Raw genomic sequence first — 24,335 nt, 5'->3', positions numbered from 1 at the left:
ATGATTCAGGATTTCTCTTCTGCTTCAGTTCATAGCCTAGAGGAGCACTTAGTTATTATAGGCTTATTTGAATTGTCACATAAAACATTCATTTTTGTGAATGTTTTCAATGGGGTATTAACGTTGAACCAAGTAGATTCCTTGTTGCCAAACTGCTATGACTTAATAGGGGAACTATGAAAGATGTGCATATGTGCTGTCTGTAAGCAAATAACACGCGTGGGAGTTTGGGGAAGGGAGAGCATCACATGGATCAGATTTTTGGGATTTAGGGACTAGTCATTTACTGTCAGTCTTATTCCCAAGGTGTCTGAGGCCTCAGAAACTATCATTCTGAGTAGTCAAACTTTTGGGTTCCTCGACTGACAAAATGCAAGTTCGCAAAACTTCCAGTGAGTCACCTGCATTAATCAAGGACCTCTTGAGTGTTGTCATTGTGGTAGAATACAATGAGAATGATGACTGCTGCCTCCTTCAGCACACAGGGATGGGTGTAACCCCTCAGAAGCCATGCTGTTTGGTACCCCTCTCTGCAGGGACCAGTGCAGGCATGTCCCCTGAACCTGCCTTTCCAGGGCTCTCCCATTAGACTCAGTCAGCTGTACCTCGTCATAAATTATGTTGTACGACAGATGGTTTTTATTTTCCTTGCAAGCTACTAATCTTTGTGTATTTATATTTCAGTGTTTTCTGTTTTAAGCCTTTTTCTCTTTTCTTCATGTCCTACAGTTTTTGTGGCTTTAGTCACAGTACCTCATATCCCAAATCCTTGTTTTCCCTTCTTCTACAGTTTCTGCATCAGTGTTCACTCTTTCTTTGCCTACTATTCCACGAGTCCCTTCTCTGAGTCTCTGACTCCTACCCCATTTCAGCTGTGCTTTGTGGCTTCAGGAAAAATCCTGAGGTGGGTCTGTGCAGTTTACCTTTGCTACTTCTCTTCGCCATTCTCCTAACTTTTCCCCCTTCCCTTGCCCTACCTCTGCCTTAAACAGAATCAACACAAATGTCCCACTAACTGTGGTCGAGGAGGTGAGCCAATCTAGATGGGTTCAGAGACGGCTTAAGGAGCATGCAGTCTAGTGTAGGAGGCCTGAGGTATGGTAAGTGAGGCATTTGAAGGACTCACAAGGTAATGAGGGATAGAGTAGTGTGAGTTAAAAATGGAATGGGGAGCATTGCAGGAAAGCTTCGCCTTCTGTTAGCTAATGGAGACAGCTGGTGACAGAGTTGTTACAAGACACTGGATCTTCCCTTGTCTTGTCTTGCTGGGAACTCTGTCTGGACTGGTTCACTTTGGCTACGATTATCTTTCACTAACTGCTTCACTAGGTACCTGGGCAGACTTAGTGGCTAAGTATATCCACTCCTATTTCTGATTCCTCCCTGACTGTTGCTAACACATCTCTCTTTTAGGTTCTCGTGTGATCTTGGGACCTTGCCTTTTTGTCTTCCCCTTTAGTCTTCACACCGGATGTAGCTGAACAAGCTTAGTCATCTTCATCAGGGCTACCATGTGTATTTTCTCTGGGGGCCTAAGGGGACAGGGGAAAGTAGGGTTGGAGGTGATAGAGGCAATAGGAAGGGGTGTTGTCAGGTTGAGATTCCTCTCTGTTTCAGCATCTAAGGTATATATATTTTCCCAACTGACCTAGTTCTGTAGTTGTTTCTGCAGAGTCACTGATCCTCACTGATTAAGATGGAAAAGAATAATAAAGAGACAGTGGTAATAATAGACTGACTTCTGACCTATTTCTCCTTGGATACTTTCCTCAGAGATAGAGATAAAATAAAGGGGAAGTTGGTTGTCAGAGTGATGTTTGGTATTTTAATATCTTGCCTCTGGTGAGTGTAAGGGCCTTAGCCTCTGTCTTCTATCTATAAGTGTTAACATCTGGCTCTTGGAAATCAAACCTTTGGCAAAGTACCAGCTCATTACTGCTTCCAAAATACTTATAGAAGTCTGAGCTAGAGCTTGCTATGGACAAAACACAAAGGCACGTCTTTCTAGCGTTAGTTGAAAACTCGTGTTCAGAGCAGGTCAGCCATGACTCTGCACACTCACTTGGACCCATTTTGGTTTTTGTGTTATCGCCAGTCAAGGTAGTAGGTTATTTCACAACTCTGAATCTCATGTTTTAGACATCTTTTTTGGAACTAGTATATCCTTTCAGAAAAAGTCATAGAAATACCGGCTTTCTAAAGTAGGCTTCAAAGTGGAAGCAGTTAGTAAACAGAAATGTTTATTTTTTTAATGTATTTTTTAATTGGTGGAAAAACTCTTTGCAATTTTGTGATGGTTTCTGCCGTACAACAGTTATGGCAAATCAGCCGTGATTATGTATGTACCACCTCCCTCTTGAGCCTCCCAGAAATCTTTATTGAATGAGTAAGATTTTAGTAATGTGTATGGATGTTACTCAGTTTAAGGGGCTGTATAACTGAGGGAAAAGTTATGAAATAAGTTGTAGTAATATATTTGATATATAACATTAATAATCACTTCTTATAGAAAAAACATTTAATAACAATCTCAGCCTATACTTATATATTGGTTTATGCTTTTCACAGAGTTTCTGTGTGTATAAACCTTGGAGATAAACTAGATGAGTCTTGCTGTCATCCCCCATCTTGCAGATACCTGAAGTAAAAGCTAAAAGACCAATCTGGTAGTCCTGTGATTGGAACCCATAACCCGGCTTGGTACTCTTTTCTCTGCAAACTGTTCAGACCAAAAATCTGCATGAATCTATGGTAGTAAGAGATAAATAAAGCAAGGGGTGAGGTTTTTTCTGTGCTTTTTTTTTTTTCTTTTTTTATGCTCACTTTTATTCAATTTAAGGATTGGCATTCTTTTAGCAAATACTCAGCGCCCAGCTGTGTACCAGATACACAAGCACTTGATACAGTGTTGAACAAGACAAATATGGAACTTATATTCTAACAAACTAAGAAAAATAGTAAATACGTAAACAGAAAATAACATAAGTAAATTCAGGTAGTAATAAGAGCTCTGAAGAAAATAGAGAAAGACGTGTTGGTGATATTTTTATATGTGCTATATTCCTGAAAATGGGCACCAAGGTTTAGTGTACATATGTTTTAAAGGGAGATTCCTTTCTAGGGAATCCATACAGTCATAAAACACCTCTTCATTGTGGTGTTTGGAGGACCCAATCAAAATTGATCTGAAGTTCAAAACTGGCTTAAGTCCAGAGGGTGTAGTTAAGGGTGAAGATTTGCTGTTTTAGGAATGCCTCTTGATACCTCTTTCATGATATTGAGGCTAGGATGAATATTCCATTTTACCATTTTCACTCATCTTAATAAAATAATGAGGACAAAATATGGACAGCAGTGCCTTTTCATTTTTTAAAAATTAGCAACAGAACTTTCTTCAAAGCAAATTCCAGATGTCCAGTATGTAAAACAGCTGTGGCTCCTCTGCTCATACCATAATGATCCCCCATGAATGCTGAGAAATCACTAAGGGTTTGCAGAACACAAGATGAAAACTACAGTAAAAAATTCAAATTTTAAATCTTATGATTGAAAAAAATAGCTGTGCTGCTGAAACTGGCACAGCCGCCATACCAGAGCTTCCAAATGCTGTTCTTAGACCTATGAAAGTCTGCATTCAGTGGAAAAATAGGTTTATATATACATTTTAATCTAAAGTTAAATTTTTGGGTAGCATTCTTAATATAAGGCAAAGTCAGATTTTAATCAAGGCTATTTCTTCAGTGCATAGTTCTCCCCCACTTCCATAGTGTTATTGAGATAGAATTGACATACTGCACTGTATGAATTTAAGGTGTATGGCATAATGACTTGTATTGCACATATTGTGAAATTATTACCACAATACAGAGCATGCCTTTTAATAATGTGGGCTTGATGGTTCTACGGAAGCTAAAGTACTTTTCATCTGCTAATTTTAAAGCTAAATTTCATATTTGGTGCATTTTATTTTGTTCATAAACTGTTTAATTATAAATACATCCTTGATTTTTTAATATCATTATAAAGTAATTGAATTGCTGGTTTAAATATTCTTTTCTTCTTGTCTTCTAGTTTGCCAGGGTTTGGATACCTGATCCTGAAGAAGTTTGGAAGTCAGCAGAGCTGCTCAAAGATTATAAGCCAGGAGATAAAGTTCTTCTCCTTCACCTTGAGGATGGAAAGGTAGGAATTCTGCTTTTCTTTGTTGTTATTGGCATAAAGTAAAGGAAATTCAAAAGGGTAAATTTGCTGTGAGATATTTAACTTCACTTGGAAGTTAAATTTTGAATTAATCTACTATTTTCACTGAACTGATAAAAATGGCAAACAATTTTCTGTCCCAAAGGGTTAGCGAAAATAGCAGATACTTTAAAAAATCCATTATTTTGGCTTATGAGTTTATTATGACCTTATTTAGATTTACATCTAATCCTCCCATAGATATTCCTGTTTATCTGTATTGTGTTTAAGATATCACTTAAATAATTCATATTAACTAAGAAAACAACATTTCAAGAGCTAGTTTGAGATAAGATATTTGCTGGAAATAGGTATTTGAAAAATATTTACTTAGAAGCTATTATCTATAAAACCCTTTGCTAGTGGCCAGAAAAACCTATAACCAGTTGTGTCTCTATACTTTCCATCTGCATTCACTGCAGAATAGACTTAGTTCTACCCTTTTTATCCTCTCCACTGCATTTGACAGGGCATGTCATACTTTTAGTGTGACATTAATTTCCTCTAAACAGTTTATAATCTAGCCAGGAGAATGCAGTATATAAAAAGTAGTTCAATACTGCAGTACTAAAAATGTCAAAAGATAAGCTTATGATTAATTGCCAAGTGAGTAATACTGTCCTGACAGTTAATATGTATTGAACACTTACTATGTACCAGGTGTAATTCTAAGTCCTTTATATCCTATAACTCACTTAATCCTCACAACAATCCTATGAGGTGGGCCTGTTATTATTACCACTTTATGGATGAAGTACTGAGGCTCAGTACTGCCTCAGAGTTACACAGGCATTAAGGGATGAAGTTGGGACTTTAAGCCAGTAGACTGTCTTTATGGTCTGTGCTCATGACCACTGTGCTGTACTGTAAAGACAGTGAGGACCTTAGGGTTCCAAGAGAGGGAAATATCACTGTGGGGTGCTTCAGGGAAGGCTCCCAAGAGAAGGAAGAGTTTTGACTAGACAGAATTTGGATTAACAAAGAGAAAGGGGATAGACTTTGTGAGGCTTGGAATATATTTTGAAGATAGTGAATATCACAAGTTGACTGAACAGAGATTTAGAAAGGTACGTATTCTAGTTCAAGGCTAGTGTGTTAAGGTACCTGCTACGTATCATGTTAAGAGGCAAAAAATATGCTCTCTGACATTAATGTCAAATAAGAAAGTACATATACTTATGAATAGTGTGATATATGATATAAAAAATATAAATAAACAAAAATAGAACAGAGTGGAGACTGGTCAGAGGAACTGATGAAGGCTGAGTCAGAGACATCGTCTAAAGAATGAATAGACAAGGAGGAGTGCGTTTCAGGGATCTGGAGGAGCCTCGGCAAAGGCAGGGAGGCATGCACAGTATTGTGCATTTGGGGAACAGTACAAGTTTCATGTTGTTGGGATTTGACGGGAGAGGACTGGCAGGAATATGGGGGGTGGGAACCAGATCATAGAGAGCCTCATGTTCATGCTGCAACTCTTAAACTTCAACTGGTATATCTGGGAAGTGATTGTAGTGTTTTTAAACAGAAGAAGAGTGCCAGATTTTCTGTTTTAGAGAGGACTCACTGGTGGTGGAGTGGAGAATGAATTTCAGGAGAGCAAAACAGAGGCAAGGCAATTATTCAGAAAGAAGGCAGGGAGGGGAATTAGACCAGATTAGAAGGGCCTTGACTACCAAATAAGGAATTAACTTATTCAATATTCATTGATCATCCACTCTGTGAGGCACGTTAGGTACTTTAGGCTATATTTTCTTATGATAACTCTCACAGCAAACTTGTGCGTTCGCATGTGGTATTGTAACTATTTTCCAAATGAGGAAGCCCAGACTCAGAGACATTAAGCAGTCTGCTTGAGATCACACAGCCATTTTTTGTATGGCAGGAGCCAATGCAAAGACTAGTCAGCTTTGGAAAAGGACGTTAGAGCCTAATAAACAGACAGAGAGAGGTCGAGGGTCAGACTGTAAAAATTTCCTCCTCATTTTGCAGAATTCATTCCAACCTGATTTGAACATTTGACCGCTATCTCTCTCTTTAGTATTAACAAAAGTATTAGCAAAAGGCTTTTTACAAAACTAACTTGTCCATCTCTGCGATTATATTGCTGTTTTTTTCCCTTTCGTGTATTGTATGTTGTTTCCCCTTAATACATAATCTCCATGCTTGACTTTGCCTTAAAGCCATATTCCTTAAAATGAGTACTACTTCTTAATTTGGAGGGCCAAGCACTTCATTAAAAGTCTAATAAAAACTGTGGACAGTATTTTAAAGAAATACACATATGTGTATGTACTTACACATACATGCATAGATGCAAAGTGTTAACATCTAATTTTAAGGGATTCTTGGGCCTCTCTGGGTTCAGGAGTTCCCAAGTACTTACCACATACCAAACATTGTCTCCTTTAATTTTTACCACACACCTGTGAGCTATTTCCATTATGCCCTTTTTACAAATGAAAGATTAAGGTTGAATGATATTCACAAGACCGCACAAGGAGTAAATAACAGTTTCAGGACTTGAATCTGCATTGATCTGGCTCTAGAGCCAAGCTCTTACCACTCTCTTATCCTGTCTGTCACTTATACCAGGTAAAGAGAATTAAAAAAGAATTATTTTCCCATAGAACATGATCTGGCCTAGTAACTAGGTAGAAAAAATATTCTAGGCTTTGACTTTTCAAATTGTATTAGCAAAAAATGTTGCTATGAGTTAATACACCTAGTGAAGACAGACTCTCCTTATTTTTGCTGTTTCCACCAATTTCTGTGGTTTTGGGGGGTACCAGGAAAAAATATATTTAATAACTGAGAAACAAATCAGCAATAGGAAATGTGTTAATACATGTCTGTATCCCGTTTTTGCCATGATTTATCCAGATGCTGTATCTTGTGCCTTTTCAGGATTTGGAATATCGTCTAGATCCAAAGACCAAGGAACTGCCTCATTTAAGAAACCCTGACATACTTGTGGGTGAAAATGACCTCACAGCCCTCAGTTATCTTCACGAGCCTGCTGTACTCCATAATCTCAGAGTCCGCTTTATTGATTCCAAACTTATTTATACATATTGTGGTGAGTGTGCATTGCTGTCTGAGTGAACTGTGAATTCTTTTTTGCTAATGGACATAACCATGGAAATAATGTGCATGAGAAAGAAGGCTGGGGTGGATCTTTTCTTAGAAACACATTCACTTCAGAGTTATCAAAAGATTTCAGTCAGTTGCTCAGTCGTGTCTGACTTTGCACGTGACTCTTTGCACGCCAGGCCTCCCTGTCCATCACCAACTCCCAGATTTACCCAAACTCATGTCCATTGAGTCAGTGATGCCATCCAACCATCTCATCCTGTGTCGTCCCCTCCTCCTCCTGCCTTCAATCTTTCCCAGCATCAGGGTCTTTTCAAATGAGTCAGTTCTTCGCATCAGGTGGCTAAAGTATTGGAGCTTCAGCTTCAGCATCAGTCCTTCCAATGAATATTCAGGACTGATTTCCTTTAGGATGGACTGGTTGGATCTCCTTGCCGTCCAAGGGACTCTCAAGAGTCTTCTCCAACACCACAGTCCAAAAGCATCAATTCTTTGCTGCTTTCTATATAGTCCAACTCTCACATCCATACATGACCACTGGAAAAACCATAGCTTTGACTGGACGGACCTTTGTTGACAAAGTAATGTCTCTGATTTTTAATATGCTGTCTAGGTTGGTCATAACTTTCCTTCCAAGGAGTAAGCATCTTTTAATTTCATGGCTGCAGTCACCATCTGAAGTGATTTTGGAGCCCCCCAAAAATAAAGTAAGCCACTGTTTCCACTGTTTCCCTATCTATTTGCCATGAAGTGATGGGACTGGATACTATGATCTTAGTTTTCTGAATGTTGAGCTTTCAGCCAACTTTTTCACTCTCCTCTCACTTTCATCCAGAGGCTTTTTAGTTCCTTTTCACTTTCTGCCATAAGGGTGGTGTCATCTGCATATCTGAGGTTACTGATATTTCTCCTGGCAATCTTGTTTCCAGCTTGTGCTTCTTCCAGCCCAGCGTTTCTCATGATGTACTGTGCATAGAAGTTAAATAAGCAGGGTGACAATATACAGCCTTGACGTACCCCTTTTCCTATTTGGAACCAGTCTGTTGTTCCATGTCCAGTTCTAACTGTTGCTTCCTGACCTGCATACAGATTCTCAAAAGATTTACCAGTGTTCATTAGCTAGTTGCATTTTATGTTGAATAAACTCTTTTATGAACTTACATAATATTACTCAGAATACAATGAACTGGGTCCATCTTTTGCTTTTTCTCTGCATAGAAGTCGTATGCCATATTCGATACTGATTTACAAGTTATATTCATCTCTTACAAAAACCAATACTTGAAGAGTAGACATCCCAAAGACTTAGCTCTGGGGTGGGTTCAAGATGTTTTTTCTTTTTCTCAGTTGCTTAGCAGTGAAGGACTGACTTGAGTTGCAGTAACACTTCTTGCTTGATCTGCTTGCCTGGGCCCCTGCTCATTCCAGTACTAGCTGCCAGTGACCCAGCCCAGGATTATTTTTTTCCTTCTCCCAGCAGTTAAGCATACATGTATATGTTCCCCCTTTCCTTCTTTTTCTTCTTTCTCTGTTTCCTTCTTATTCTTCATTTTCTCTAGCTCTTTTTTCTCTACTGACTTTTTATCCTTTTTTCACTAAGTATTATCTGCTGAGTCTCAGGTCTGGGATTTCCATCCCTTTCCTTCTAAGTCTCTGCTGCATGTACCCAACTTAGTGCTCAACATTTCTTCACTGGGCTCCAGTTTGGGCCAGGGACAGCTATCTTCTCTTCTTAAAAGAATTTATATTTTTTATATCCTTGATATTTGTTCTTTTTCTTTCCTACCTATTGTCTTTTGCTCAATTTTCATTTTTTCTTCAGTTTATATTTCTTGCTCATATGCTACCTTCTCAGTGAAGCCTTTCCTGTCCACTCTATATTTTCTTCTCCTAGGCATCAATATTCCTTCTCTGTTTAATCCCCCATTTTCCTTACTATCTGTCCTGTAATATATATATATATATTTTTTTTCCTTATTTATTGTCTGAATTTCCTTCTAGATTACAAAGTCCAGGAGCACAAAGATTTTTCCTCTTTAAAAAAAAATTTTTTTTTGAAATATAGTTGATGTGGTGGCTCAGACGGAAAAAATCCACCTGCAATGCGGGAGACCTGAGTTTGATCCCTGGGTAGGGAAGATCCCCTGGAGAAGGGAATAGCTACACACTCCAATATTCTTTCCTGGAGAACTCCATGGACAGGGGAGCCTGGTGGGCCCCAGTCCGTGGGGTCACAAAGAGTTGGATATGACTGAGCGACTTTGACTTTCACTTTACAATGTTATATAACTTACAGGTGTACAGTATAGTGATACACAGTTTTTAAAGGTTATACTCGATTTAAATTAGTCTTTTTTTTTTTACTGCTATAAATATAGCACTTAGAAAAGACTCAAAACTTAATTGTAGTCAAATATTTGTTGAATGAATGACTAAAGTTAACATATATCTGCTATAAAATTTAAGGAAATACCAAGAAAAATATTAAAAAGGAAAAATAATTACATGTAATTCACCACTGAAAAATAACCAGTATTAAGTTGTCTTATATCCTGTGTGTAAATGTAAAAGAGTATAAATAAATATAAAATTGGAATCTATAAAATTGGAATCAGTCTATATATAGTTGTGTGTCATTTTTTCCTATGGCACTTAATATTTGTCACAAACATGATCTGGATCACATGGATATAATAATACATATTAAACCACTCTCCCTTTTTAAAAAAAATTATTGAAATATAATTGATTCACAATGTCATATTTAGTTTCTGCTATATAGCACGTGACTCAGTTATACATATGTATATTCTTTTTCACGTTCTTTTCCATTGTGATTTATCACAGGATATAGAATATAGTTTCCTGTGCTATACATAAACCACTGTCCCTCTGTTATGTATTTTGTTTCTACTTTTCACTGTTATGAATAACATTATAATAAACATCTTTATTATTTTTTTAATCCCTTTACATGAATATATGTTTATTTCATTTGGATACATTTCTAGAGGTAGAATTTTTGGTTTAAATATTATAAAAATATTTGAAGTTCTTCCAATATTGCCACAATTTTTACTACTTTAAATAACCTAGTCTTGTTTGTAAATGGTGTTTTAGTTAGGACTTAATGGTTCACAGGCAAATACTATGGTATATTTTGACTCTTAACAATTTGTTAGTTTGATATTAATTGAATTTTATCTGTGATTCTCACTTTACCAAATTTGATATGCCCATTAGAATATTATTGACTTCTTTTGTTTTTTTACCTTTCTTCCCAGGTATAGTCCTAGTAGCTATAAATCCTTATGAACAGCTGCCTATTTATGGAGAAGATATTATTAATGCATATAGTGGTCAAAACATGGGTGATATGGATCCACATATCTTTGCAGTAGCTGAAGAAGCTTACAAGCAAATGGCCAGGTTGGTGGAAGCTCTATTACTATTTCATTACTTTTATTGGATGTGATCATTCTTTACTGAGTCACAGATATTTTAAAATACAGTAAATAACAACTTGTAAATTATTAAACAGCCTCGATTAATTTGTTTCAGGTGGCCTGAATTATTATCAAAATAAGCTAACATTTGTAAAAGGATATATAGTTTTTAAAAATTACCTTTGATATCTCACTATAATCCTATGACTATTCAAGGACAGATGTCATGTTTTATAGATGAATGGGTCAAGGTTTGGAAGTATTAAGTGACTTGCCCAATGTTATTCATCTAGTCAGTGGCAGACCAGAACTAAAAGGCCTAAATGCTGATAGAAATCTGTCTGTATCTGGGGTAATTAAAACAGGAAACTGTGAGTTTTAAGTTAGCGAATTTTAGGGCATCAGTGATTCTGAACAGCATCAGGAAAATGTCTTTTATGATAACTGTGGAACCCTAATAATATTTTTAGAGTGGAGAATGAGAGAAAAATCTACTTTCAAGACTAGATTATGCTCTTGGTAATATAATTTAATGCAAAATTATGCATGCATTGAAGAATAGTCTATTTTTAACCTATTTCTCCAGTCTACAGGTAAGGATGTGGCATCTTATAAATACGATATTGGAAACCCTCAAGCAGTTTATGGAGAGAAAACTAATACTGAAGAGTTTTTTATTTTCTCCTTTCCAGCAAGAGAGAATGTTTGTACATAATTAGACCAGTGTGTGACAGAATTTTAGAATTATTTCAATGACAGAATCCATAGAAGTCATTATACCCTTTTGTTAGTAAAATAGTATTAATACTTCTAATGGCAGTTCAGTTCAGTTCAGTCGTGTCCAACTCTTTGAGACCCCATGAATTGCTGCAGCTCGCCACGCCTCCCTGTCCATCACCAACTCCCAGAGTTCACTCAAACTCAAGTCCATCAAGTCGGTGATGCCATCCAGCCATCTCATCCTCTGTCATCCCCTTCTCCTCCTGCCCCCAGTCCCTCCCAGCATCAGAGTCTTTTCCAATGAGTCGACTCTTTGCATGAGGTGGCCAAAGTACTGGAGTTTCAGCTTTAGAATCATTCCTTCCAAAGAACACCCAGGGCTGATCTCCTTTAGAATGGACGGGTTGGATCTCCTTGCAGTCCAAGGGACTCTCAAGAGTCTTCTCCAACACCACAGTTCAAAAGCGTCAATTCTTCGGCACTCAGCTTTCTTCACAGTCCAACTCTTGCATCCATACACAACCACTGGAAAAACCATAGGCTTGACTAAATGGATCTTTGTTGGCAAAGTAATGTCTCTGCTTTTGAATATGTTGTCTAGGTTGGTCATAACTTTCCTTCCAAGAAGTAAGCGTCTTTTAATTTCATGGCTGCAGTCACCATCTGCAGTGATTTTGGAGCACCCCAAAATACAGTCTGACACTGTTTCCACTGTTTCCCCATCTATTTGCCATGAAGTGATGGGACCAGATGCCATGATCTTTGTTTTCTGAATGTTGAGCTTTAAGCCAACTTTTTCACTCTCCTCTTTCACTTTCATCAAGAGGCTTTTTAGTTCCTCTTCACTTTCTGCCATAAGGGTGGTGTCATCTGCATATCTGAGGTTATTGATTTCTCCCAGCAATCTTTATTCCAGCTTGTGCTTCTTCCAGCCCAGCGTTTCTCATGATGTACTCTGCATATAAGTTAAATAGGCAGGGTGACAATATACATCTAATGACAGGTAACAGCTATTAAGTACTCTTTCTGTGCAAGGCACTGTTTAATTGCCTCCCCTTTACTAAGTAGTTTTATCCTTATAGGACTCATCTAAGGTTGGTATTATCATTTTATAGATGAGAAAGCTAATGATAGAAATGAACTTTTACAAATCAGAAACAGAGTCACAAACATAGAGAATAGATTTGTTTCCAGGGGTGAGGCAGAGTAGAAGAGGGATGGACTGGGAGTTTAGGATTAGCAGATGCAAACTATTCTATACAGAATGAATAAATAATAAGGTCCTATGTATACCATAAGAAACTACATTCAGTATTCTGTGATAAACCATAATGAAAAAGAACATTAAAAGGTAAATGTTATTAGTAAAATGATTTCAAAATCAATTAGTCTGACACTATGAAATATTGACATATTAAATATAAAATGACAAAACATGGTTTTGTTCTACATGTCATATTATTTCAGATTCTGCTTTAGAATAGTAACCAAAAGTTTACTTTTAAGTTTAAAAGTGAGAAAATTCCATTTATTGATATAATGTTTTCCCCCTGAAATATTGGACTGGCCAGAGTTCATTTGGGTTTTTCCACTACATCTTATGGAAAAACAAACTTGAATGAACTTTTTTGCCAGCCCAGTAGAAAAGCCTGCCAGTATTTTATTTGTTTGGTATTGAGCTCTGCAAAACAATGTTAGCACCTTACAAGTTGAACCTGAGAGCTACTGGGCAGAGAGGGGATTACATGGTATTCCCTACCTAAAAATAAATCCCTGAAAAATTTTTTACTGTTCATAGAGAATTAAATGACTTTTTTGAAAATACTATTTTTAAACTTTGTTACTGGTAATCCACAGTTTTAGGTTTATATGAATATTTCTAGCTTTTTACCCTTTGATTTGCTTTGGTTTCTTAAAATTACCTCCTTAATATTTTCCCTGTGACTCCAGCATGACTTCTTAATGGCAAGTTTATTTTCCCTTCGTTCAGTTTTGTTTTTAGACAATTTTAAAATATGTATCAGTCAATGATGGTATTATGTTTGCCACTTATATGAATTAATCTACACCCATAAAATGTGCCAGAAGCCCATGCATTGGGAGCGTGGAGTCTTAACTACTGGACCCTAAGGTGATTATTTTAAACTTTGAAATTTGTAAGTACCTTGTGGGAAAATACTTTGAGACTATGCAAATATCCTATTTCTCATAATATACTTTCACCACTAATTTTAACATCCATCAGCGGTTCTTACCTGCAGCAGTTATTACTGAGTGGTTGTTTGCTATTTCCATCATTCCTTCTACAGGTATGAATAGGAAGTCTCATCTAAGGAAAAGCTATTTCTTTCCTCCCCAACTTACTTATTATTTATTTTGTAATTGTATCAGTATGAACTCATGAACATGTATTTCATACTATGGATTATTCTGCATTCGCGTGTGTGTACTTAGTTGCTCAGTCATGTCCAACTCTTTGCAACCCCATGGACTGCAGCCCGCCAGGCTCCTCTGTCCATGGGTATTCTCCAGGCAAGAATACTGGAGTGGGTTGCCATATCCTCCTCCAGGGGATCTTCCCAACCCAGGGATCAAACCCAGGTCTCCTGCATTGTAGATGGATTCTTTACCTACTCTACATTGCTATCATTATTTATTTTGTTCAAACTGTCTCAGATTTGGCCACTGAGAGCTCTTTCCAGTGTCCTTTCACATTCTCCATCATCTTTTGAGCATTTCCTTACTTTCTAGCAGCACCTGACTCATTTTCTAATTTTCTTGCCCTAACCCCCAACGAATTCAGCCATTTCTTCAAGGACCTTGTACTGAAGAAATGGTACTTAGGAACTAAGATCTGGGTGCTAGATACATTCACTACTTGGGTATCCTTGCCTATAAACCTTCTCAGTGCTCACAGCTAAGAAATATGTTGCCCCCCACACCTTCACCAACAGAAGGTGTTGTCATAATTTAAAATTTCCACCAAACTGACAGGTGAGAAATGGTATCCTGCTGCTGCTGCTAAGTCGCTGCAGTCGTGTCTGACTCTGTGCGACCCCATAGACGGCAGCCCACCAGGCTCCACCGTCCCTGGGATTCTCCAGGCAAGAACACTGGAGTGGGTTGCCATTTCCTTCTCCAATGCATGAAAGTGAAAAGTGAAAGTGAGGTTGCTCAGTCGTGTCCGACTGAGCATGGGATTTTCCAGGCAAGAGTACTGGAGTGGGATGCCATCGCCTTCTCTAAATGGTATTTTAATATTGTTTTAATTTACTTTTCTCTAAGTAGCAACTTTCTCTAATGGCACCCCACTCCAGTACTCTTGCCTGGAAAATCCCATGGGCGGAGGAGCCTGATAGGCTACAGTCCATGGGGTCTCAAAGAGTAGGACACGACTGAGCAACTTCACCTTCACTTTTCACTTTCATGCATTGGAGAAGGAAATGGCAACCCACTCCAGTGTTCTTGCCTGGAGAATCCCAGGGACGAGGGAGCTTGGTTGGAGGCCATTTATGGGGTCGCACAGAGTTGGACACGACTGAAGTTACTTAGCAGCAGCAGCAAGTAGCACAGACTTTGCACATCTTTACACACACACACACATACCTGTATCTATATAATGTATATATATTTAAAACATAAAACCATTAAAATTACTGATTCCTCTAATTTCAGTTCAACATCACAGTTTTTATTTAATTTACATTTTATCTTTATTTTTTAAATTTTATTGATGTTTATTCTTGCTTTGACTATTGTTGGGGTACCATATGGTGATCTTCTGTTTTGTTTTCTATTGTGTTTATTTATTTATTTATTTTTTGGTTAAATCGGGTCTTCGTTGCTGTATGCGGGCTTTGTCTGATTGCAGCGAGTGGGCTTCTCGCTGTGGTGGCTTCTCTTATGGTGAAGCATGGGCTCTAGGTACACAGGCTTCAATTGCTGAGGCTCGTGGGCTCTAGTTGTGGCGCGTTGACTCAGTTGCCCTATGGCATGTGGAATCTTCCTAGATCAGAGATTGAACTCAGGTCACCTGCATTGGCAGGTGATCCTTAACCACTGGACCACCAGGGAAGTCCCAAAACCATAGTTTTTATTCTTGCTTTCTTTTTTCTTCTTTTAACTTCTTTCTTTGATCTTGAGAAACCTGACTCTCCTTATCCATAGTATATTTACTTGTTTGCTCATTCCTAGAATATTCTTAGTTTCAGAAATGCTAACCCATAGCCCTGTGAAAAGCAAATTTACCACTCAAGTGCAATATTGTGTCCAGGTCATTTTGTCTTTAGTCTTACATGATATGAAGTACCAATTTCCAAAGTTACCTAGGTTGGTTCATTTTTCCCCCACTTATTTTATTAATTTGTTGAACCACTCTCCCATATATGATCACTTAGATTATTTGCAACATTTTGCAATTACAAACAGTGCTATACAATAAATAAGTTTGTATATTTATTATTTATTATATACATTTTTATATTTGTATTTCTTTATTTGTTTCTTGTCCAAGTTGCTTTTAATGAAGTCTCAGGAACAAAATATACAGTCTGACTCAGACACACCATGGAGCAAGGCCTAGATAATGAGATAATTTTGCCCACATCTTGGGGATAAGAGTGATATATATGTCTTTATGAAAACTATTTTTTTTTAAATGTAAACTCTGTACAACATTCTCCAGGAGCTAGAGCCCAAGAGAACCCACTGGTAGTCTATTATTGGTAGGACCTCAGAGGCATCTCAGGGATGGAAGGAGAGGTAGGCAGTTTTTCCACAGCTGGAGGAGGCTGCAGCTGTCCTCATCTCTTCCAGGAATACCAGGCAGTGGCAAGCAGCATTGAAAGAATGGAGTGGGGCAGTGGTATTGGGCAGTCCTCAATATCTTGATCATAAATATTTGGAACAATCCATTTGGTGATATTTATTGCCAATGGGGCCAGAACTGGAGGGAGATTTCTCATCCACAAGGGGCAGAGAGTGCACCTCTCTGCTTGAAGAGGGACAGGAGAGGTGATGGGAGCAAAGAGATAGAGCAAGGGACTCTCACATTCTTGGCTACCTCAACTGGACAACTGCCACAGGGCCATGAGCGGCTTAAACCACCCAACTGCTTTTGGGAGGAGGATGCAGAATCTAATCACTGACAGGCTTTGGTAGTTTAGGTTCATACCTGTTTCAGAGCTTTTCTCTACCAACTTGTTATCACAGGAATTCCTCAGCTGGGGTAGAAGGTCTGGTTGAATGTGTCTTCATGTCTAACATTGGTGCTTTTGCTCCAAGCCAGGACCAGTTGCTCTTAGAATCTATGGCTCCCATGTCTAGCACAGTGCTGTTTGAACTGAACACCATGGCCTTGGTGACTTGTGACACAATGATTTGAAAATCAAGATCACTGTGTAAGCAGATGGAGGCATTGCTGGGTTTGGGGCCTATCAGCTAGTACATGGCAGAAGTGGGGTTTGACTTCACATTGTACACGGTCTTACCCTCAAATCCTAATTGCTTGCATTGGGTTACACAGTGTTCAGTGCTAATGCAGTAACCTTGACCAGCCTTTAAGAAGACAAGTTAGAGGTGGAGCACATTTTTGTATTTTTAAAAGTGGCATTTGTAGGTCAAAAGGTAGGTATAAATATATTGCCAGATTCCCTCTAAAAGAGTTGTTCTGGTTTGCATTTTTGCCTAAATTGTTCAAGAGTGTCTATTTCCCCATAGCTTTATCAACAAAATATGTAATCTTTGTGTGTGTGTGTGTGTGTGTGTGCGCGTGCACATGCTTAGTCACATATGATTCTGTGACCCCATGGACCATAGCCCGCCAGGTTCCTCTATCCTGGAACTGTCCAGGCAAGAATACTGGAGTGGGTTGCCATTTACTACTCCGGGGGATCTTCCCCACTTGGGGATCAAACCTGCATCTCTTGTGTCTGCTGCATTTGCAGGGGATTCTTTACCACTGTGTCATGTTCTTGCCAGTTTAATGGTATCTTAATGTTGTTTTCATCTGCATTTCTTTAAATATGAGTAAGTTTGAATATCTTTTCATATGTTTAAGAGCACTTTCATTTTTTTGTTTGTTTTTTTGTTTATGGGCTAAATTGTTGATTCAACTTTTTCCATTTTTCTGTTTTTTGATTTTTTGATCCTCAATTTTAATAGTTAAATATATATATATATATATATTAGCCCTTTATCTGTGTTATATTGCAAATACTTCCCCTCAATTTTATTTTGCTTGTAATGTCCTTTTCCAAGCAAATTTATTCATCTTTTTTATTTCTTTGAATTTTAAGTCACTGTTAGAAAACCTTTCTCTACACCAAAGTAAAAAAAGATTTCATTCTCTTTTCTTCTAGTGTTTGTATTGTTTTTATAGCTTACCTTTAGATCACTGATCCCACTGGAGTTTATACATTTATATGATGAGAGATATGGATCTAAATTTGTCTTTCCTCCAAATGGCTACACAGTTATCTCAGTGTCACTTATTAAGAAGCCCATCTTTGGCCCAGTTATTTGAGATGCCACCTAAAATGTATCAGGCCCTCAATTTTCTTATGTTCTTGGTTTAATTTCTTGGCTGTATTCTTTCCTCTTCCTTTATTCATGTCCCAGTACCACACTTTGATTATGGTGATTTTATAGTATGTTTTATGTTTGTGTGTCTGATACCATTAACCACCCCTCCCCTGACACAGTGTCTTTTTCATTATTTTCCTGGTTATCCTTAGGCATTTGTTTTTATATGTAGATTTTGGTATTAACTTATCCAACTCCGTAAAAAATAAAGCTAACTTTTGAGTAATAACATGAAGGAAAGGAGGAAGCAAGCCATTCAGATACTGGAGAAAGAATATTCCAAGCAGAGAGATTAGCAATTGCAAGGACCATACAAAGCCTTGAGGACTTTTGTAGCATATTTGACTTTTTCTCTGAGTGTGGGTTTTGAGCAGGGGAATGACATGATCTGGCAGCTGTGTTAAAAATTCATGATAGATTCCTACCAAAAATGTATATCCTGAATCTAATCATAAGAAAAACTGAATGAGGTGTATACTGAAAAATAGCTGTTTATACTCTTCAAAATTATCGAGATCAAGATAGTCAAAGAAAGGCTGAAGAACTGTTCCTGATTAAAGGAGAGGGTGGAAACATGCCAGTAAAATGCAGTGAATATTTGGAATTGAATCCTTGATGATGAGGGAGACAGGGTAAGTTTGTAAGGGGCAATACTGGATGATTGTAAAATAGGAATATAGACTGTAGATTAAATAATAGTTTTTTGTCAATTTTACATTTCCTGATTTTGATCACAGTACATACGTAAGAGCAATGTCATTGTTCTTAGGAAGTATACTCTAAAATATGTAGGAGTCATCAAGTCTATAATCTACTCACAGATGTTTCAGAAAATATCAAAATAAGAGAAACAGAGACATTTATGAAACAAATGAGCAAAATCTAAACAATTGTTGAATCTGAGTAAAGCATGTACAGGAATTCAGTTTACTCTTTTTGCCATTTTCTGTAAGTTTGAAATCATCTCAAAGGTAAAAATACAAACAAAACAAAAGGACTGAATGTAATGAAATAAGGGTCAATTCCAGGTAACTAGTTAGGAGGATTTTGTATTGATCCAAGCAAGAGCTAATGATAACCTAATAGAGGAGAATACAGTCAGAGATGGTGAGAAGTAGATAGGCTCTGGATAAATTTTTAAGGTAGAACATAAGACGGCTTGCTTATATGGGGGTATGAGAGAAAAAGAGAAGTCAGGGATAGTGGCAAAGTGTTTGGTCTGAGCACCTAAAAGTTTGGAGTTGCTGTTTACTGAGATGGAGGAAATTCAGGCAGAGCAGGTTGTGCACGTAGGGGTGGAAGAGTTGGAAGAAGAAGGGGGTGGAGTTCCATTTTAGATATTTAAGACTGAAATGGCATTTTTGACATCTGTCCTCAAAGCAGAGTTGACACAAGTGATTCTTGCCCCATAGATACATGTCCAGTGACAGCAACATAACTAGGATCCTTGGCTCATTACTTCTTTCTCAGCATGACGCTTACAGAGAATAGTGTCCTCATAGAAGATTTTCATAGACTAGCCTCTTAATTTTAACTGTCCTGTCAGCTTACAGAAGAGAAGAACTCATTGGGCTGCTATGTCTGTCTGTCTTCTCATATTTTTGTTTCACATTCTTATCAGTCTTTTCTCATCCTGAAACTGATTGCTCTCTGATAATTAAAGCGCAGTATTATTTTCCTTAAAACATCAGGGCTTTTTTTTTTTTTAATCTCTTTTTTCTCTTTAAAACTAAGTAATATTGATTGCTTGATTTGGTATTGTTTTCCTCCACTGTGAATGGTAGAGCAAATAAATTTTATTGGTTGTTTCATTTATGGGTTTTCTTAAAATAAATTTGAGAGTTACATGCATAACCTTAGTATAAGGGAAACAATATCCATACTAGCCGAAGCTACACAAACAAATAACTATATAAGCTTAAGTCTTCCGGTCTCCCTGGACCTCGGCTTTATTACCTGAAATAGAACACTTGCACTAGATGACATAGCTTTACACTGAAGGCATTCTTTGGTGTGCATTTGCTTCCGTTTGGTTCATGGGGATTAATGCAGAAATCTTTTACTCTTTGAAGTGAAGGGCAAACCATGGTGAGGAGCTTGCAGAGACACAGAAGGAGCGTAGTATAGACTTTTCATCTGGAAACTAAGAGATGTGGAGTGTACAACTTACCTCTGCTTTAACCTTGGATAAGCCATCTGACCTCTCTGCATCGTTGTTTCCCCCAACCAAGAAAAGATAATATTTATCATGCTTACATCAGAGATGAAAATTACCTTAGATGATAAACATAAAAAGCATTTTGAAAGATACTATTTAAATCTAAGCCGTTACTATCATCACAGTCTTCATCATCATGGAGTCTCACGACTCTGTTGCTAAGCCTTTGCTTAGGGTGGGCCCTGTTTGCATTTGTTTAGGCAGTCTCTGAAGCTTCACTCTGAGTTTCATTGGCCAAGTGGATGCTGGCTGTTATAGATCATAAAATCTCTCCTGTTATTGCCTGTGACTCACCAGCCATGTGGTACCAATTATTTCTACTTATGCAGATATGAAGTAGCACATGCTATGTGATAAGGAATTTTATATATGATATATATATACATGTGTATATATATAGGGACTAACTTCTGTTAGTAATTAGGAGCTACCATGTTTAGAAATATACTGTGTGCCAAGCATAAGGTCAGGCATGTTACCTCTAATTTCATTATACCCCTGGAAGCAAATATCATCACCCCTGCTTTACAAATGAGGAAACTGAGGAAAGTAACTTTCAGACCATTGTGCTAATAGTATCTGGGAACTGAGGTTTGAATCCGGCTCTGAGTCTCCAAAGCCTATCTTCTTTGTTGTTTAATTTTCTTACTTCCAATTACATGACCTTATTTATATATATCCATTACTGGAAAAAACAGGCTATTTCTTTTGTGGCATCTTTACATTAATTTCACAGGCTCTATAGAAATGGCAACCCACTCCAGTACTCTTGCCTGGAAAATCCCATGGACTGAGGAGCCTGGTAGACTACAGTCTATGGGGTCACAAAGAGTCAGACACGACTGAGAGACTTCACTTCACATACTGATGAAGGGCTTCCCTGCTGGCTCACTGGTAATCTGCCTGCCAGTGCAGGATACATAAGTTCAATCCCTGGGTTGGGAAGATCCCCTGGAGAAGGAAATGGCAACACACTCCAGTATTCTTGCCTGGGAAATTCCATGGACAGAGGAGCCTGGAGGGCTACAGTCCATGGGGTCACAAAAGAGTTGGACATGACTTGACAACTACACAATAACAACACACTGATGAAACAGGGAAGTCAAACTGACATGAGAAGAACTGACAGTCATATGACAGACTTCTCAGCAGGAATTGGGTATATCTCTAAGGAACACTTGTTTTCATTTCCTGAGTAATCTTTCTGCCTCTGTAGCCCAGCTTTCACTGGTGCACCAGCACAGTCTTATAGCAAATATTTCTCCTTAAAAACTAATAGGATGTATTGTCTTATTTACTTATTATCTAGTAAGTTTTAGAGTTTAAATCTTTTCTTCTTGGGATTAATCAAAAGCAGAAATCTTGGAGAAACAGAGCAGAGCCTATCTTAATGCTTGGCAACAATAAAAATGTAGAAAAAACCTTGTACCTTCTAACAAGAGAAATAGAGACTACAGTCTCAAGTAAAAGCCATATCACAGTAAATACATAACTTTGGAAGAAAGCATTTTATTACACTAGCTTAATATTTTTCTTTTTGTTTTTTATCAAGGGATTGAATAAGGGAGAAGCAATTAGATTGAGTGCCTGTAAAAAAATAAACCTCTAGATTTTGTTAGATTTTGTTTCATGAGAATATGTTCACTTATAAGGTAAAAGTTAGACCATGGCAACACCTGAGAGTTAATACTGAGGTGAGTGGATATAGTAAATTGTATTCTGTGTGAGTCAGGCTGGCACTATTTAGTTTCCTCATTAATGACTTGGATATGAATGGAAGGTATGCTCATTAAGTTTGCAGAGAACAAGATGATGGTCTTGGAAATATGAATAGTATTCAGCATGAGCACAATAAACTAGAGAGATTATATTTTTAAACAGTAAAGTTCAGAAGGAAAATGTGTAAAATAATACACATGATACAAAATGAAATCTTGATAGATATAATCTAAGGAAAGGCTGGACAGACCAAACAGATACAGATTGAAGGAAAATAGACTAAAGTATAACATCTCTCTCTTACATCAACAAAGAGTGGACATTCTATCCTTGAATAATTTAGTTCCTGGGGTTTCAGGTGCTTCTCCATAGTTTAATTCTATTGCCTTTTCCCGTATAACCTTGTTTCTCATTATTATTATATATGAGTCAATTCAGGCATCACCTTCTCTAGAAAGCATTTCCTGGCATCTCCTCCTCATATCTCCCTCTCCTTCTCCATGCTTTCATAAGATCCTGGGTAGACTTCTTTTCTTGTAGTTGTTGTTGTCATTGTTTAGTCGCTAAGTCATGTCTGACTCTTTGCGACCTCATGGATGTGTAACCCGCCAGACTGCTCTGTCCATTGGATTTCCCAGGCAAGAATACTGGCATGGGTTGCCATTTCCTCTCCAGGGGATCCTCCCAATCCAGGAATCTTCCCAATCCAGGAATCTAAATTGCATCTCCTGCACCAGCAGGCAGATTCTTTAGCACTGAGCCACCAGGTCCACCATATTTTGACTGTACTTTTCAGTCTGTCTCAATAGGCCCTGACCATAGAGTCTTTTATCTTCATAAAGTGTTTGACATATTGTGACTACTCATTTCATTGTTTAATGAATGAATGAAGCAGTATTTTTGGGTGGTAGCTTTTGATTCACATTCTAGACTCTGGAAGTACCATCGACTAAACAGATCACAAGAGTTCACTTTTATTTCAGGGCACCCAGTACCCAGGCCATTTAGGATCATTGCAGAGACACTTGAGAGGACTGGCTAAGCCAGAAATCATAAATTCTCAGTTCCTGCAGCCTTAGGATGCTCCAGATTGATTTGTCCTTGATGAAGAATGGTAAATCTGTATTCCTTAATTTTGTTTTATCAAGTCCTGGAAATGATATCTATATCCCAGTAGTAAATGAAGGGTCTTATAAAGGACGCGAGCGCCTTAAGGATCAGCTAATCTAAATTTGGAAGAACAATAAATTATTATTTACGTATTTGTACACTTTCACTTGCAACATTCTAAAACTTGGAGCTCAAATAAGTAGAGTAGGATAGACTCTGAGGTTTCACCTTAAAACCATAAATTTTTTTGTCCCTTATGTTTTTGGCTGTTTTTTCTCTATCTCTATTATACTTCTCCTATTTTTCCCTTTTCATGTCTTTATTATGTATTACCCTTCTTCCTTTTATGTCTCTAGTTGTCTTTCTTACTTCTACCTATCTCTGCTTTTGTCTCTTTTTGACATTTCATCCTGTGGCCACATATAGCTGAACAACATTTTAAAGATGACTGTATCACTGCAGATGGTGACTGCAGCCATGAAATTAAAAGACACTTACTCCTTGGAAGAAAAGTTGTGACCAACCTAGATAGCATATTGAAAAGCAGAGACATTACTTTGCCAACAAAGGTCCGTCTAGTCAAGGCTATGGTTTTTCCAGTGGTCATGTATGGATGCGAGAGTTGGACTGTGAAGAAGGCTGAGTGCTAAAGAGTTGATGCTTTTGAACTGTGGTGTTGGAGAAGACTCTTGAGAGTCCCTGGGACTGCAAGGAGATCCAACCAGTCCATTCTGAAGGAGATCAGCCCTGGGATTTCTTTGGAAGGAATGATTCTAAAGCTGAAACTCCAGTACTTTGGCCACCTCATGCGAAGAGTTGACTCATTGGAAAAGACTCTGATGCTGGGAGGGATTAGGGGCAGGAGGAGAAGGGGACGAGAGAGGGTGAGATGGCTGGATGGCATCACCGACTCGATGGACATGAGTTTGAGTAAACTCCAGGAGTTGGTGATGGACAGGGAGGCCTGGCGTGCTGCGATTCATGGGGTTGCAAAGAGTCGGACACGACTAGCGACTGAACTGAACTGAACTGTACATATTTTATACACATTTCTATTTCCTGTTCTTCATTTAAAAGCAGGTAGAAAGAGCTTACATTTTTTTCTCTTTGTAGCCCTGTGTTGATTTTGACCATCTCAGATTCAAGGGTCCTACAGAGAAGAAATGTTTGGCCATGTCAAACATAGCCCTTTAAGACCATCTGAGCAC

The 24,335-nt window shown here is 38.0% G+C and overlaps 1 protein-coding gene across 1 annotated transcript in view; it reads left to right on the top strand.

Moving 5' to 3' along the window:
* Window positions 1–370: 370 nt before the first annotated feature.
* MYO5A (myosin VA) overlaps window positions 371–24,335 on the top strand; it is a 128,965-nt gene continuing 105,000 nt past the window's right edge. The window contains exons 1-4 of the mRNA XM_068992441.1: window positions 371–520; window positions 4,072–4,182; window positions 7,147–7,318; window positions 10,617–10,761. Coding sequence (XP_068848542.1) covers window positions 371–520; window positions 4,072–4,182; window positions 7,147–7,318; window positions 10,617–10,761 — 578 coding nt within the window. The remainder of the gene's footprint in view (window positions 521–4,071; window positions 4,183–7,146; window positions 7,319–10,616; window positions 10,762–24,335) is intronic.

This window comes from Capricornis sumatraensis, chromosome 2, assembly GCF_032405125.1.
Source record: "Capricornis sumatraensis isolate serow.1 chromosome 2, serow.2, whole genome shotgun sequence".
NCBI lineage: Eukaryota > Metazoa > Chordata > Mammalia > Artiodactyla > Bovidae > Capricornis > Capricornis sumatraensis.
The sequence above is the reverse complement of the archived record's forward strand: the minus strand, read 5'-3'. Positions and strand labels throughout refer to the sequence as shown.